The sequence below is a fragment of the Neltuma alba genome, unplaced genomic scaffold, assembly GCF_004799145.2.
Source record: "Neltuma alba isolate B1F8T4 unplaced genomic scaffold, ASM479914v2 tig00010670_pilon, whole genome shotgun sequence".
NCBI lineage: Eukaryota > Viridiplantae > Streptophyta > Magnoliopsida > Fabales > Fabaceae > Neltuma > Neltuma alba.
Window position 1 is genome coordinate 17,752 of NW_021635513.1, and position 14,855 is coordinate 32,606.

The 14,855-nt window shown below is 37.2% G+C and overlaps 1 protein-coding gene and 1 pseudogene across 1 annotated transcript; one reads left to right on the top strand and one right to left on the bottom strand.

Moving 5' to 3' along the window:
- Positions 1-886: 886 nt before the first annotated feature.
- Positions 887-3,321, top strand: LOC114758105 (probable inactive heme oxygenase 2, chloroplastic). The gene is made up of 4 exons (XM_028947119.1): positions 887-1,430; positions 1,999-2,222; positions 2,641-2,748; positions 2,950-3,321. Exons 1-4 carry the CDS (start codon positions 926-928, stop codon positions 3,040-3,042), a joined length of 930 nt encoding a protein of 309 aa, XP_028802952.1. The 5' UTR covers positions 887-925; the 3' UTR covers positions 3,043-3,321.
- Positions 3,322-3,663: 342 nt separating this feature from the next.
- Positions 3,664-11,953, bottom strand: LOC114758104 (uncharacterized; annotated as a pseudogene).
- Between the last annotated feature and the right edge of the window lie 2,902 nt (positions 11,954-14,855).

The following is a 14,855-nucleotide window of genomic DNA, read 5'->3' on the forward strand; positions in this document are numbered from 1 at the left end:
GTTTATTTCATTTTGCCCTCTTCACATTCAATGCAGAGGGTAAAGTATGTAATTTTTTAACCTGTGTACTTGCAGGGGAATAGTCTAGAATATAAAATTTACAGTAAATTGGACGTCTAACAAATTACCTATTATGTGTTTTAGTTCAAATTAAGCCTGTGAAGAAATGAATAATATTTTTTTTTCTCAGAGTATCTGTGAATGAAAAATACTCCTCCAATCCTTAATGTATGATCTAATTGTTGAGTTGGTTTTGGTCCTAAATATAAAACCTATTTTTTATATTTATTAATTTTCTTTAAATTACCTCTATGGATACTCCTATAACCATAATCAAGTAGAAGAAGAAGAGGGGGTATTAAAAAAGATGATTATGATATTTTAGGAAAAACTTGTCACATTTCTTATAATTAACTAACTTACCTAACTTTTTTAATTTAATCAGATTAGTTAAATGAGTCTTAGACCGGAGGAGTATTATTCATCTGGTTGGTCCGCTTGACTGGTCCAATGTAATCTAGTTAAGTTGGGCCCGATTAGATGGACTCACCGGATGAAGGCTTGGGCTAACCGGGCTAGCTAGTAGCTAACATGGTTCCAATGATGTTTACTTGTTATGCTATAAAAATTTTAAGTGTTTCCTGGTGACGGGGGAGATTATTTTGATTGCTGTTAATTCTAATCATCTTTAGGGTTCCAAGGTTAAAAGAAATTAAAAAAGGTCATCCTTAGGGGCTGAGAAAATTGTTATGTTTAAAATACGGGCACAACTTATCAATGACTTAGGGTTAAGTTCAAACAGTTGGCAAAAATAGGCCCAAAAAAAACTGACATGTTATTTTCCATTTAAAATACTAAGTTGCGATTGCTGGCCCAGCCGAGCTAGACGGCGGGACACAACGCAGAGCAAACAATTTCTGCAGCGATGTGGTTGACGGCGAAACTACCGCACAAGCCTCTTCTGCGGCTGCCGTTTTCATCACCTAACTCTGCGCAATTGAAGGTGTCCACAATTTCAACTATGAAGATGAGGTACTTTCAGAGCTCAATTATCTGCTCTGATTCTACCTCTTCCACGGCGGTTACTTCGTCTTCTCCGCCGATGTCGGTGAATAATGCTCCTCCGGTTCTAAAGAAGCGAAAGAGGTACAGAAAGCTTTACCCGGGAGAGAGCACGGGAATCACTGAAGAAATGAGGTTCGTCGCCATGAGGCTCCGTAACATTAATGGCAAGAAATACTCTGACAACGAGAATAGCACCGACGGTGCTGACAATAGTAACAGCTTAGAAACATCAAATGAAGAAGATAACTGCAGTGAAGATGAAACGTGGCAGCCTAGCATGGAGGGATTCCTCAAGTACCTGGTTGATAGCAAGCTCATTTTCACCACCGTCGAACGCATCGTGGATGAATCCGGAGATGTTTCTTGTAAGTTACTTGTTCCTGACTCCCAACTTTTAATACCGACCAAGGAAATTGTATCTTGTCCATCACTTGCTGAAATTTTCATGTGCAACGCGACAAATCTGCTGCTCTAGCCTCCGCTGATCTAATCAACCTACTAGAGCGTTCTTTCATTGCAAACTCGATAGCACATTCGTTTTGGGTCGCTTCATTTATAGTTTTGAAATTATTTCACCTGAAATTGATTATTTACAAATTTTATTGGGAAAAAAAAGGCATCAGTGACCAATCATTGTAGTATAGTACAGATAGTGTGATTTTAAATGAGCTGAAATCGTATATTAACATGATTTCTGACAGGCTTAGCACAAGTATTCGATGATAAATGTAGTGCATTATAGTAGTTTAGAGCGCAAATACGAAAGTGGAGGTAAGTTTTAAGTGGTGAACCTATAAATTACTACTCCAAGGTACTCGATAATGATGCCTTGCAAATATGCTTACTTAGGTAACCATGTGACTGAATAATTAGCTGGTCAATCATTTTCTTAACGTCTAAACCTCAGGGAAATCCGTTTTTTATGCATTTCAGATGCCTATTTCAGGAGGAATGGGTTGGAACGATCGGAAAGCCTTTCAAAGGATCTGGAATGGTTTAGCCAACGAGGATTTATGATTCCCGATCCCAGCTCTCCAGGACTTTCTTATGCCAAATACCTGGAGGAGCTTGCTGAGAACAGTGCACCATTATTTCTCTGTCATTTGTATAATATATATTTTTCACATATAGCGGGTGGTCAAGTGATAGCCAGAAAGGTATGGATAATACTTCTCCTGGATTCTTGTCTATGTGATCATTTGTAAAGTTTAGCATGCAAATTTATGTCGTTGTCAATCTATGAGATTTTGGAGTTGGTCTCTTACTGACTCTGCGTCAGACCTTCTCGCAGCTTGTATGTTTATGCAAAAAATAATTAAGTGTCTCACTTATTTAATCAAAACATGTTGCAACAGAAGCAGTACCTAGATGTCAGTTTTCACAGATATATACTTATGCTAACATGTACAAATCAATGTTTAGTCGGGTATTCCAATATTATTAGTTGGTCCGAAAACCCTGTAGTCAATTAAGGCTGTATCTTTTTCTTTTATGGGAGATTTGAATCGTGGAAACACCATCTGTTCATCAAGGATTTCTGTTACCATATTTTCTTTGTCATTGTGTTGCTTTTAGGTTTCTGAAAAGCTCCTGGAAGGGAAGGAGCTGGAGTTCTACAGCTGGGAAGGAGATGTATCAGAATCACTGAAAGGGGTTCGGGAGAAGCTTAATATGCTTAGCGAGGTCGGTATTTAAGAATACTTTTCATCTGGCTTTGGCATCAATCATCAATGTTTCCATGATTTGGAAATAATGCGAGTTATTTTTCAAATTTTATTGCAATGCACAAAGAGTCCACCAACTAATTTTTCTTCTTTCAAATTTTATGTTTCGGTGATCTGTAAATAAAATTTTTCAGTTTTATCCTAATTCTGGTTAATGCAGCATTGGACTCGAGATGAAAAAAATAGATGCTTAAAAGAAGCAACGAAGTCATTCCGGTTTTTGGGGCAGATTGTTCGGCTGATCATCTTATAGGCAGTTTTCTGATGCTTGAATCAACAGCAGTGACCTAATGGTAAGATTCTAGAACTCCCCTTTTTTTCTCCTTTTACTCCTCGTAACTGGAGCTTTTATCTTGTGGAGCCAAGATGAATCGAGAGGGGCAAATGGTACACTTACCGTCTTACCCTTTCTTGCCCCAATAAAATGACGAACGATGCAGTCCATGAAAATGTGTTTTTTGGGTGTACAATTATTTTTAATACTTCGGAATGATTAAAAAAAAAACAAGAAGAGAAAACTTTTTTTCCTGTATTAGTGATCCTGCATCATAGCTCTCAAATGTATTCTACCCGCCCGACCGTTTTTGACACATAGGAAAGAAATTTCTTGCAAGCACGTCCTTCTCTGAAGAAAATTGAAGAGCTAACTACTCTTTCTCCCTCTTCCGTTCAGAACATTTAAATTAGTTTTCTGTGTGACGTTTTGTTTCTTAATGCGCATTTTATAATATTTTAGAGGATCGATCTTGAAAAATTAGTGGATCCAAAGCAGTTTATCATTGATTATGCAGCCCATAATTGAAAAGTTAGTCCACATGATAACATATAATCTGTTATCTGAAATATTTTTATGTGGAGTAATTATGCGAAGAGCTTAACCTTAACATGTAAAGGTTGTTCCTTTCAATTACTTTTTAGAAGGATACAATATGTTGAGCCATGATGAATGGAACCGATTATTTACAATGCATGACATTTGAAAAGGTTTGAGTCCTTCCTACTCCCAGACTGCGGAGAACCAGATCACTGAAGAGCCTCATTAGCGGACGATTCTGTTCGCGTTCCCCTATTATTCTTATCCGTTTGCCGAATAACGAAATGGTCAATAATTTTAACAGACTGCACAGGGTCCTGCTGTGCTGTAGCCGCCCTCCATTTGCTGGGATACCTTCTCAAATAGCTCAACTGCTCTGCATCTATTGGCTCTCTAACCCAATCAGGGTCTAGTTTCCACTCCTTTGGAACCTGCGCTAGCAAAATGGCGTCCCAGTTTCATAAACCGAAGAAAGCAAATCAAATTCCCGCGAAAATCATAAAAAATGATCATATATTAAATTAACAGCATTTAGAACAGGCCATTTTATCATCGTGCTCTAGAAGCTTAACATGAGAGTGACATCAGCTAAACAAATTGTCTGATCATTATACACGCCCAGCAGTTTAGAACAATAACACTCGAGTTGTATTGTTTCCAAGTCATGATCAATTCATTTCTCAAGCTTAGAGCAGTGAGTCTGGATTAAATAGCAAGGCTGTTTTGGGGCTTTAGAGATCTACACAGCAGGGCGTGTGCTAATCCTTTTCCTATAAAATTATTACGAAAACTAATGTGAATGACGGCGTCGAGTGGCCCAGTATTTCCCGACTCAAAGTCCCACCTTGTATAAAACAGCTGTTCAGGGAAAATTATGGATTTTTTTACCTTATCAACCGCAAGAGTGAAGACTTCAAGGTCACCATCGGAATTAATATGAAATCTTGTGAATGCCTTGTAATTAGCAATTCGTAGGGACGAGAAAGCTTCATCAAAGTGGATGTGAAGCCAGTTGATGCAAATGTACAAGTAGCTTCCAAACACAAATGAAACAACTGGGGTTGATAAGACCCAATAGTACAGGAAGACTGAAGCATAATATATCACGGCGCCTCCTCGAGAAAGTGACCCCATTCCGTTCTTGCAAATATGGTTTCGCGTGACAGCCATGACCTGAGAAAATTCTCTCCATTGATTAGACAGTAATCAGGGTCATAACAATCTGAGATCGAGGGAGCCTAGAGAGCTTCCTTACTTCTGGAACATCAAATGCAGACATCAAATACTTAATACATGCTGGATAAAGTCCAAATGTCCATTGTTCCATACGAGATCGAAGGCCAGTTGGATCTGGAAAGTGCTCACCTTCCATTGATCGATACCACTGATATAAAGTGTGATAACCTGGGTGATACAGAAGCTACCTTAGCATCATACCCCCGAAAAAACTCCATAGTAACGACCATAATCTATAAAGCGTCAAAATTATTTTTCATTTTTATTGTCGTAAATTCACGAGCTTAGGGTCATAAAAATATCTCGGGCCAAGAAGAAAAACAATATTGAGTTCTGGCAATTCATTGCCTATCCGCATAATCCACATCAAATTGAAGATAACATGACCGGATGGAAAAAGGTTATTTACGATATAAGCATTTACGATCTGGAGCCTCACGAAATTACGACATATTTAGAAGTGAGAATGATTCTATGAAAGCAAATTGGAGAACAGAAACCTACCGGAAGTCGCCAGTAATTTATGTCTGATACAGGTTTCGACACAAAGTTCCATAAGTAACATGAGTGTCAAAGCAGCAGTTAGGTGAGCAGTTGCATGAAGAACTCCAATAATTGCTCGTTTCTTCCATGACACTTTGGGGGGAACAAAAGAATTTGCTGCAATCAGCAAAATCATAGATCCCACTAGTGAAACATAAGAGTGCTCCAAGATGTATGAAAATCCATTCCCCACAGTACGAAAGAAACTCCTCAATTGACTAGAAAATGAATCATCTTGCAGGATGTGATTGAGGTCACACTATAAATCATGTCAAAGAAAACAGTCACGACTTAATGGCATAAAATATCACTTATTCTAGCTCTTGCTTGTTCTACAAGACAGAAAAACGAAAGAACGACACAGAAATGGCTTTAAAGCCATAATTTCAGTTGAGAATGAACGCAATATATCTCAAAATAGCAAACAACGAAATGGAAAAACTCACTTGTGGAAACATTGAAAAGGCCAGCACAAAATATATGATTCCACCAATAACGTCAAATTGCCAGTTCTTCTTGCGAAATTTTAGTATATTTCCTAAAGCAATCTGCACCAGGCCAAACATGTTGTATAATCATGTGCTAGAATGGTGATACACATCATTAAGTTGGCACCGATTAAGAGCAACAAAGTTGTAAGCAAATATCAACGTCACAATTACCCTGCCTGAGTCTTCAAAGGAAGGATATGCAGCTTTGCATTCATAGGAAAGGCCATCAAATTCATGGAATTTGCTAAAAACATGGGTTGGATGTAGAAAGGCCCCACCGCAGCCATTTATGAGTAGGTGTTGAGCATGGACTAGCCCTTCTGATTTTACACAAGAATGACGCATGTAATGATGCAAGTCCCCAGCCAGTCTAAGTTTGCATCTTCCTCTTAAATAATCAGAAATTAGGTGCGAAACATTCTTCCCAGAAGCAACGTTCCAGTACCAATTAAGAAGCCAACTGGGTTCATGCGTCATGATGATCACAGAATCATCCTCTTGAACCTTAATCAAACACGATCACATTAGGGTGTATGCTTAACCGGAGGATTGGTCAAATTAGAGAGGTACAAAACATGTACACCCGGGGGGGGACATTCCATAATTTTTCACAGAAAAAAAAAAAAGGAAAACCCAGAATTGCGGTCAGTAACATTTTTAAAAGGGGAAGTATATCGACCATCTGATGAAACAAAAAATGAATTGTATCACAGGTCGGAGATTCAGAGACATGAGCGTTCATAACTGGAGGGAAAAAAGGGAGAGGTAGGGAGGGTGACTAAGGAGGACATGAATAGTGGAGTTAGTGATGAATATAGCAAAATGAACTTCATTAACGAACTAGATATTGCAGGAAATATTTGCTGATAGTAATTGAATTCCTTGTAGTATGGTACACAAGTGAGTCGTACATTGTCATATTATCCAAAAGAATAGATAAAATAGGGTTCAGAGGGAGGAAGGTACTTTTAAGTTTACTAGGCAATGCTAACAGCATACCTTTTTCACAGACCTTTCACTTTTAATATCTTCATTATCTACATATTACTAGAACTTATAACAAATTGCGTGACTCAGAGATTATAAATAGTGTGGCTTGCTATATGAATTTTCATGCAACGCACGAAACTCACCATTTGATTTGTTATAAAAAAGATTTAGGAATATTCATGGAAGTTTTCCTATAACAAACTAACAAGGGAGAGAGGTAATCATTTAATATAATTATTTATTATTTCATAATGTCACTTTCAATGTGAGAAGTATTAATAGAAAAGTGTATCATATGTAATACGATATGTAAAGATAAGAAAATTTCTAAATTTAATATCCAAGTAGGGAGAGGGGTCTGTATGCGTAACAAATTAACTAGTGAAAAAGAGAGCAATATAAGAAAATTAAGTTTTAAATAAATATTTTAAATTAAAATAAAGGGATTATAACGAGTGCCAAAAAAAAAAAGAATTGAAACTAGAGATTTGCAATTCAAATTTAACTTCAATCATCATCTCTATTCATGCTTTTAGAATTCTATTTAAGCTCAAGTCATTTTTTGCATTGCATGACAACTGCTGCATTTTGAAATATTTCAAACTGCATGGCCAAGAAAAGGTCAATGATACATGTGCTAGAGACCTAGAGAACAAAGTGCTTAGGCATCGAATGGGCCCGTAATACAGCTATGGATCGATTTTCGAAATAACAGTGCTTCTCATGCATTGACCTTTGCAGGAATAAAACACTTATTGAAGAAGCCATTTGCCATGAAACGTTCATGATATTCCACGAACATATCAAAGTAACATGAAGGATACCTTCTCCGTTATAAGCTCTGAAAAGAATTTGAATTGGTAAGCATCAATATCACCATGGAGTGCTTGATCAAGCCCTAAAATCCACCATCTTTTAGGAAGTTGCAAAGCAAAATAACTCTTCTTCTGGGGCATGAACCACCCACCTAACCAACTTTTATGACATATATATCTCATAAAGGTATGAAGTCCATCAAACCAGTCTGTAAATCCATGAAGATTACCACATTACATTGGCATTAAATATGGAAAAATTATTTAGAATCTATGAAAGGAAAGATAGAAAGGGGGAATTTCAGGAGGGAAAATATGATTTATTGCATGAGTTCCGCGAAAAGACAATTCAGAGTGGCTCAAGTCGAAGTGTACACTAACCATGGTTTCCAGGAATTATAAAACACTGAGGTCCATGTACTGCTTCAGTGCTTCCCAAAAGGTGCCTCCGGTTTGTTTACAACATGCTCTGCTTTATACCATGGAGGAGGTTGGAGAGCATACTCAAAAGGAACGAAGAGACGCCTTTCATATGTGAATGCTGACGGGTTAGGATATCTAAAACAGAATAGGAAACGATCATTACACAAAGTAAAGATATAGTCAACGGACAATAAAAAGTTCAGATATATATAGAGAGAGGGGGGAGGGAGGGAGGGAAGGAGGGCACAGAACTCATCTGATGCCTTAAATCATGGACAACCAAATCATTGCATTATTCAAAATCAAAGTATTCTCCCACCAGGAATCCAGGATGATACATTCTATTCCAGAAGATGCCATCATAAACTTAAAATGTCAACAATGATATGCTTTGAATTTGACACCATCACATGATAACGATTGTCAAACAAGTCATAACGTTCGCTTAGCCAATTATCTAGACCATGCTAAGGTGGTAGCGAAGCCTGAAAGGGATAACAAAGAAGGCAAAGCTACAGAAACTTTCAAAGAATGGCAGCAGTGGCTTTGCAGGCACAATATCTTGGTCCTAGAATTGGAACTTGTCATTAATTTAACAATTCTGACTGCATTTGCTTTTAAATTTTTTTGGTATTTTAACTTCATTTTATTCTAAGAAACTGATAAGACCAAATCGCTCTTAGTTTCCTAGTGTTTAAGGATGAGGTGCGAGAATAATCTGTGTTGATTACCCCATCAGAAATTGTGTCCAAGAAAATCATGTAAAAAGAATAATGTGATTTGCAGGATAATCGAACATTTCTTTTTTGTAATATCTGCCAAATATTTTTTTTGTAATTCTAATCTTTTATCATCATAAGTTGTTTTCTTAGAACAAATATTTCTCTCTGAACCTTTTGAACATCTCACAATGATATTCGAGAAAAACATAAGAAAGATTCTGTCTTCAACGCTTGAATTTAGACCTCCAATGATCAAAACCCAAACTCAGACAGAAGATTTCTTAATCAAGCACCATCACATCATATGGTGTCGACTTGCTATTGCCAGTAACCTTACAAGGTAAGTGGGTGACCACTGATCATATAGTCATTATCGGCATAACAAATTAATTGCACCAACTTACGCAAGATCACCTCCAATAAGTAGCAAATCTCCACGAGGCAAGGTATGCACAGAATCACCTTTCCTTAGACAAATGAATGGCTGAGCAAGTAGCCGTGCAACAGCAAATGATGAGTTCCCACCATCACCAGTATCAGCCATAAAGTCAAACCAAAAATCATCCTTCTCACTGAAATGATCATAGAGAAGATCACCTTGTTGATCTCCATTATTAACCTTGCTCATTGCTGCCTGTTGATGAAAATAAGGTTTGTCACATCCAAGCAAATATGCAAATAACTTTTCTGTATAAAAAAATGAATTAAAATGAGATATTCTGACAATATAATGATGGTCCAACAAAAAGAGAGTACCTGCATCATACGCATGTCAAAACGACCAACAAATACAGCTACTGACACCAAGAGGTCAAATACAGTTTTGAATAAATCAGCTGATGTTCTGCGTCGTTGAATGTGGAGAGCATGTAAGCAACTAACCCATTTACAATTCAATAGCCCCTGAAGAAGTATTAAAAATAAATTAGAAAGAACAAGTTTCGAATACATACCCAGAATACCAAGGAACCATATCCAAAAAGTCAGGCTTCATTTCTTTCTTTTTGAGCTTTTCATATTCTTCAACTGGCACATGATGAGAAAGATCCCACCTGTTAATTTTTCAGACATAAAACGTAAATGTGAAATGAAATAGTGTAAAATATACTTATATCATATGATGTGAAATCATAGTACTTCCAACTGAAGTGATTCACCGAGTTCTCACTAAAGATATAATGACTCTACTTGTTGGAAAGCTAGCAATATAACATCAACTGCAGAAATAGATAATTACTATTTTATTATTCTCTATTTATCTGAATGGCATTTTGTAGATAAAAGAAAAAAAAATCACCACACTTGTTTACTTGTTTAGTTTTTATTTGGATTATTATTGAAATTTAAAATCTTGAGCAGCAGCAGCAGGGCATCAGAGACAACATACATGTAAGCAAAACATCAATTGATATCTAATTGAAGGGGGAGAGGGAGGCAGAAATTAATAACAATAACAATAATAATAATCATCATCATCTTTCTCAAGTTGGGGGGGGGGGGGACAACATCCAGTTGAAACCATTAAAAAATATATTCATACTTCATTTTGCTGGCAACCAACCAAATTTAGCTCACAAAATCAACTATAAACAAGTACTTACCCAGTTGACCTTTCAACTACATAATTTGAAATGTAAAGCCCAATAAATGTAGCCCAAAGTGAGTAAATGGGAGATATTTCGTCCGATGAGCCTTGGCTTGAGTCATTGCAAGCTAGCTAAAACAGCAAAAGAATATGATCGCAAAATGGTGGACAAACCAGTATTGACTTACATATATATCATAGAATAGTATGTTCTGTATGTTTCACAGTATTGTTGAGTACCTCGCCATAAATAACCCACTTGGACAAAAGAGGATAATCATTTGCTGATCCAACTGGGGCAAACCAGGAAGAGCAGACCCGATCCTTCAACTCATTCATCCTAAGAAAATTTGCGAGCCATGCGTTTCTCCCTTCCTGACTCCCAAAAGAAAACCAAATAGAATTTCTTCGATCAAGTTGTCTTCCTCTCAAGATGGCACGGTTGCCACAGTGACTATAAAATACACAGCATGCCACGCTAATCACCTTTTAGTACAAAACAAGGCATCAGAACAATATTGTGGGTTACCAAGATTTAAAATGGCAAAGAAACCTGGAGACTCACAGCGCAGTTCTGTAAAATGGTCAAGATTTCTGGTCTTTTTCCAGCCACACGTGAAACAAGACCAATGTACCAGAGGCCAAGGAATAGAATGTGAAAGACTACAAGAAATAAAATAGAAGAGACATAAATTGTTAGAAACAGAGAGAGATTCATCCTCATATCAACCCCCATGGACTGAAAGCTGGGAAGATGGTACACGGCTGCTACTAAGATCCAGCTTATGTACCTGCAAAGCATTTACCAAATGATTATTAATCATGCTAGTTCCTTATAGTAAATATAATAACATGTAAGCATTATAGTGATACACATTAGAGAAGGTACAAAGCAAAATAACAATAACTCAAAGAAAGGGGGGAAAACTCACCATCGACTAAAATTTGAATAGCTTGGCTGGATAGTCTTCCCAATAAATGGTGATGAAAAAAAATAAAAGAAACCAAACAGACAAGCATACATAGACCACCATTTAACATTGTTATCTAATTTCTCTACAAGAGTATGGATGTTATCAGATGAAATGAAGAAAAGGCAGCCCACAGCAACGGCAATGACAGCGTGGCGGGAATGCTCATGCGGATAAGGATAAGTGCGGGTTAGAATAGTCCGAACACTCTCCATTTTAAGTGTGTCGAGAAAGCCCGCAGACTGCTTACGGGAGCTCATTCCGATCTTAAGATAAGATTAATCTGATTGTGTTAAAAGTATTGAAACAAAGTTCGCTTCAAGAACCAGAACCAGAATCATGTACATGACAATGATGAAGACGATATAGAAGTGCACGGAACGCACCGTCGACGAGAAAATTCTCGAATCAAACAGCACTCACGCAAACAACACTGATAAACGAGATCAAGAAAGAAATGGAAAAGCGTGAATGTGGGAGCACAAGAAAAAACTGGCCGATTTGGCATCTCAGATTGTGTGGGAGTAACATAACAATGGCATATTCTTTTTCGAATCACGACCAGGACCCTTGCTTCCCTGGAGAAAGAAAGATCGAAACCATTTATTTGTTAAAATTAAACCATTAACATCAACATTCAACGGTTAGCTTCAATATATTATAGGTTAAGAGATGGGAATTGAAATTTTGCGGCCTCCTAGTTCCTACTTCCCACCACGTCTGTAGTAATGTCGCGCGCCATTTGGACCCATTACCGGTTTCCGGACCGTTAGACAAGCACTTCCCTTAACTATGGTCTTGGGCCTTCGCTTTGGGCCAATGTGGAGTACGCTCGTTTTGGTAATCACTGCCCGAGCGTGTGCCTCTTTTGCGGTTAACAAGCGTATGCATTATTTTGATTCCAGCATAGTCCTATATAATTGTTTATTTTCTGACCAGTATAATAAAAAATATATACAATCATGCAATTCCTTGACTAAGATAAAGAAAACCTTGACGTCATAAAATGATGATAAACAATTCTATTTAATTTTCGTGCATAATACAAATTATTTGTTTAATATTTTAAGTCAAAAACTTAATTTTTTGTATTTCCAGTCAAAAAAAATTTTTTAAAAATATTGTTCACATGTGTCTTCTTATTAGACTTTATTTGAGATATAAAGAATAATCAATGGCCACAAAAATGATAATTAGATAAAGATCAAACGGTCACTGGTTGAACATCATGCCCCTCCTCAGAAGGGGGGGGACATCGAAATCTCTTGCTAACAGAGACAGCATTATGTAAATCTTTTTTTTTTTTTGGGTAAAAATGGGAGATCATATCTTAACCTATCACTATTTCGTTTGTTTCAAGATATGGTATGAATTTTCTCGCTTGATCCGAACATGGCTTTTCAAATATAGCTGGCCCAAAAAAAGCCCAATATAATGGATTTGTGTAAATTAGATATATTTAAATAACCATTAACAATCCTTCAAACATACTACCCTCCTGTCCTTAATATAAGACCCTGTTTGATTTTTATTTTGGTCCTAAATATAAGATTTCAATCCACTTTGTCTCTCATATTTATACATTTTTTTGTCAAAGTAGCCCTTCTAATAATGATAGTTTTAATCAATACACTTGATTAGCAAGGATATTTAAAAAAAGACAACACCTATTTAAGACAAATAACTAACTCCATTTACTTTCTTAATCTCCTCAAATTAGTCAACTGACTCTTATAATTAGGACCGGAGGTAATATATTAGAACAGTCACTTTTGTTGTCCTGTATGTGTGCCTTGCAATGCACAGGATTATAAGGTAAAATTTTATTCGTGAAGCAAGAGAAAAACACAATTTTTTTTTTAAAAAGAATTTTGTTCAGCTACGGAATTTGTATTAATATAATATCAGCATGGAAATAGAATAAATCACCTGTGTTGGGGGGAAGAAAGAGCATGTTTAAAAAGTGCTGTGAAGATAAAATCAGCATGTGAGGAAAAATAATCAACGCCATTGCAGGATGAATAAATTACCCTTTCCAGATAAATGAATAAATTCTATATTATAATATAGAGTAATTATTTATATTATATGGATGCGATTTTATGATGCATTAACTTGAGACAGGAGACAACAAAATAACTTTTTTCCCTTCCAAAAACATAACAGAAAGGGCAATTATAGAACCACTGAGATGCCTGAAGCACTATGGATTCAGTGCCTGAAAGCCAAATATGACTGTGGGAGGGACATCTATCCCTTAATCAGTAAAAAAAGTAATTCCTCTATTGTTTGGAGAAGTATTACAACTGTTTGGGATAGATTCCAGAAAAAGATAGGTAGACAGATAAAGAATGGTGCAACTACCTATTTTTGGTGGGACGCTTGGACTCCACTAGAGGAACCCTTAATTCATTATGTAGATAAGAATGTGCACTTGTTAGAACCTACAGCCACGGTACGTTCTTTTGTGACGGAAAGTGGACATTGGAAGATACAGGAATGGGAGAGATTTTTGCCTCCATGGATTGTTAACATCGTTAAGGGAATCAAGGTCCCGATGGATGTGGAAGGAGATAGATTCATTTGGAAAGGAAGCAATGATGGAAGTTTCACCATCAAATCAGCTTATAAAATCCTGCAACAGGAGCTAACTACCACTGGCCATTGGAAGAAGGTTTGGAAACTTCAGATTCCGGAAAAGGTCAAATTCTTCCTCTGGCAAGTTATTCATGAGAGACTCCCGACAAATTCTCTCAAAGCTCGCAGAGGAATAGAGATTAGTGAGGAATGCCCTTTCGAGTGTCAAAAAGAAGAGAGTGTTTTACATATCCTGCGTGATTATGAGATGGCCCGAAATGTGTGGGTCAAAGTTATTAAAGCTAACTTTCTCCTAGATTTCTTTTGCTCTGATTTGCAGGTGTGGATAAAATTTAACTTCAGCAACGAACTGGCAAAGGATGGTTTCAACAGATGGCCATGGAGAAGAGTTTTTTGCTACATATGCTGGTTACTCTGGAAGAATAGATGTAGCGGAGTCATGAACAGAACGAGAATTCAAGCAGCAAGTATCATCCATGCCTCTTTATATCACATGATGGAATCCTCAGAAAGCAGGAAATACAAACACCAGATTTTCAAGAGTCTGATTCAAACGAGTGTGACGTGGGAGCCACCTGAGGAAGAGTATGTTAGACTGGATGTAGATGGATCTGTCACCATCGGAGGTCAAGCTGCGTGTGGAGGCTTGCTTAGAGACTCACAAGGCCATTGGATTAGAGGCTTCCAAAGGAAACTTGATCACCTTCCATCGACGGCTGCGGAGGTGTGGGCGATACTAACAGGACTAGAGGTATGCAAACAATATAATATCCCCAAGATTAAAGTATACTCTGACTCGCTAGAGGCAATTTGTCTCATCATGAATGACCGTGGCAACCATAACTCCCTGGGATCAGAAATCAACTCAATTAGAAGCA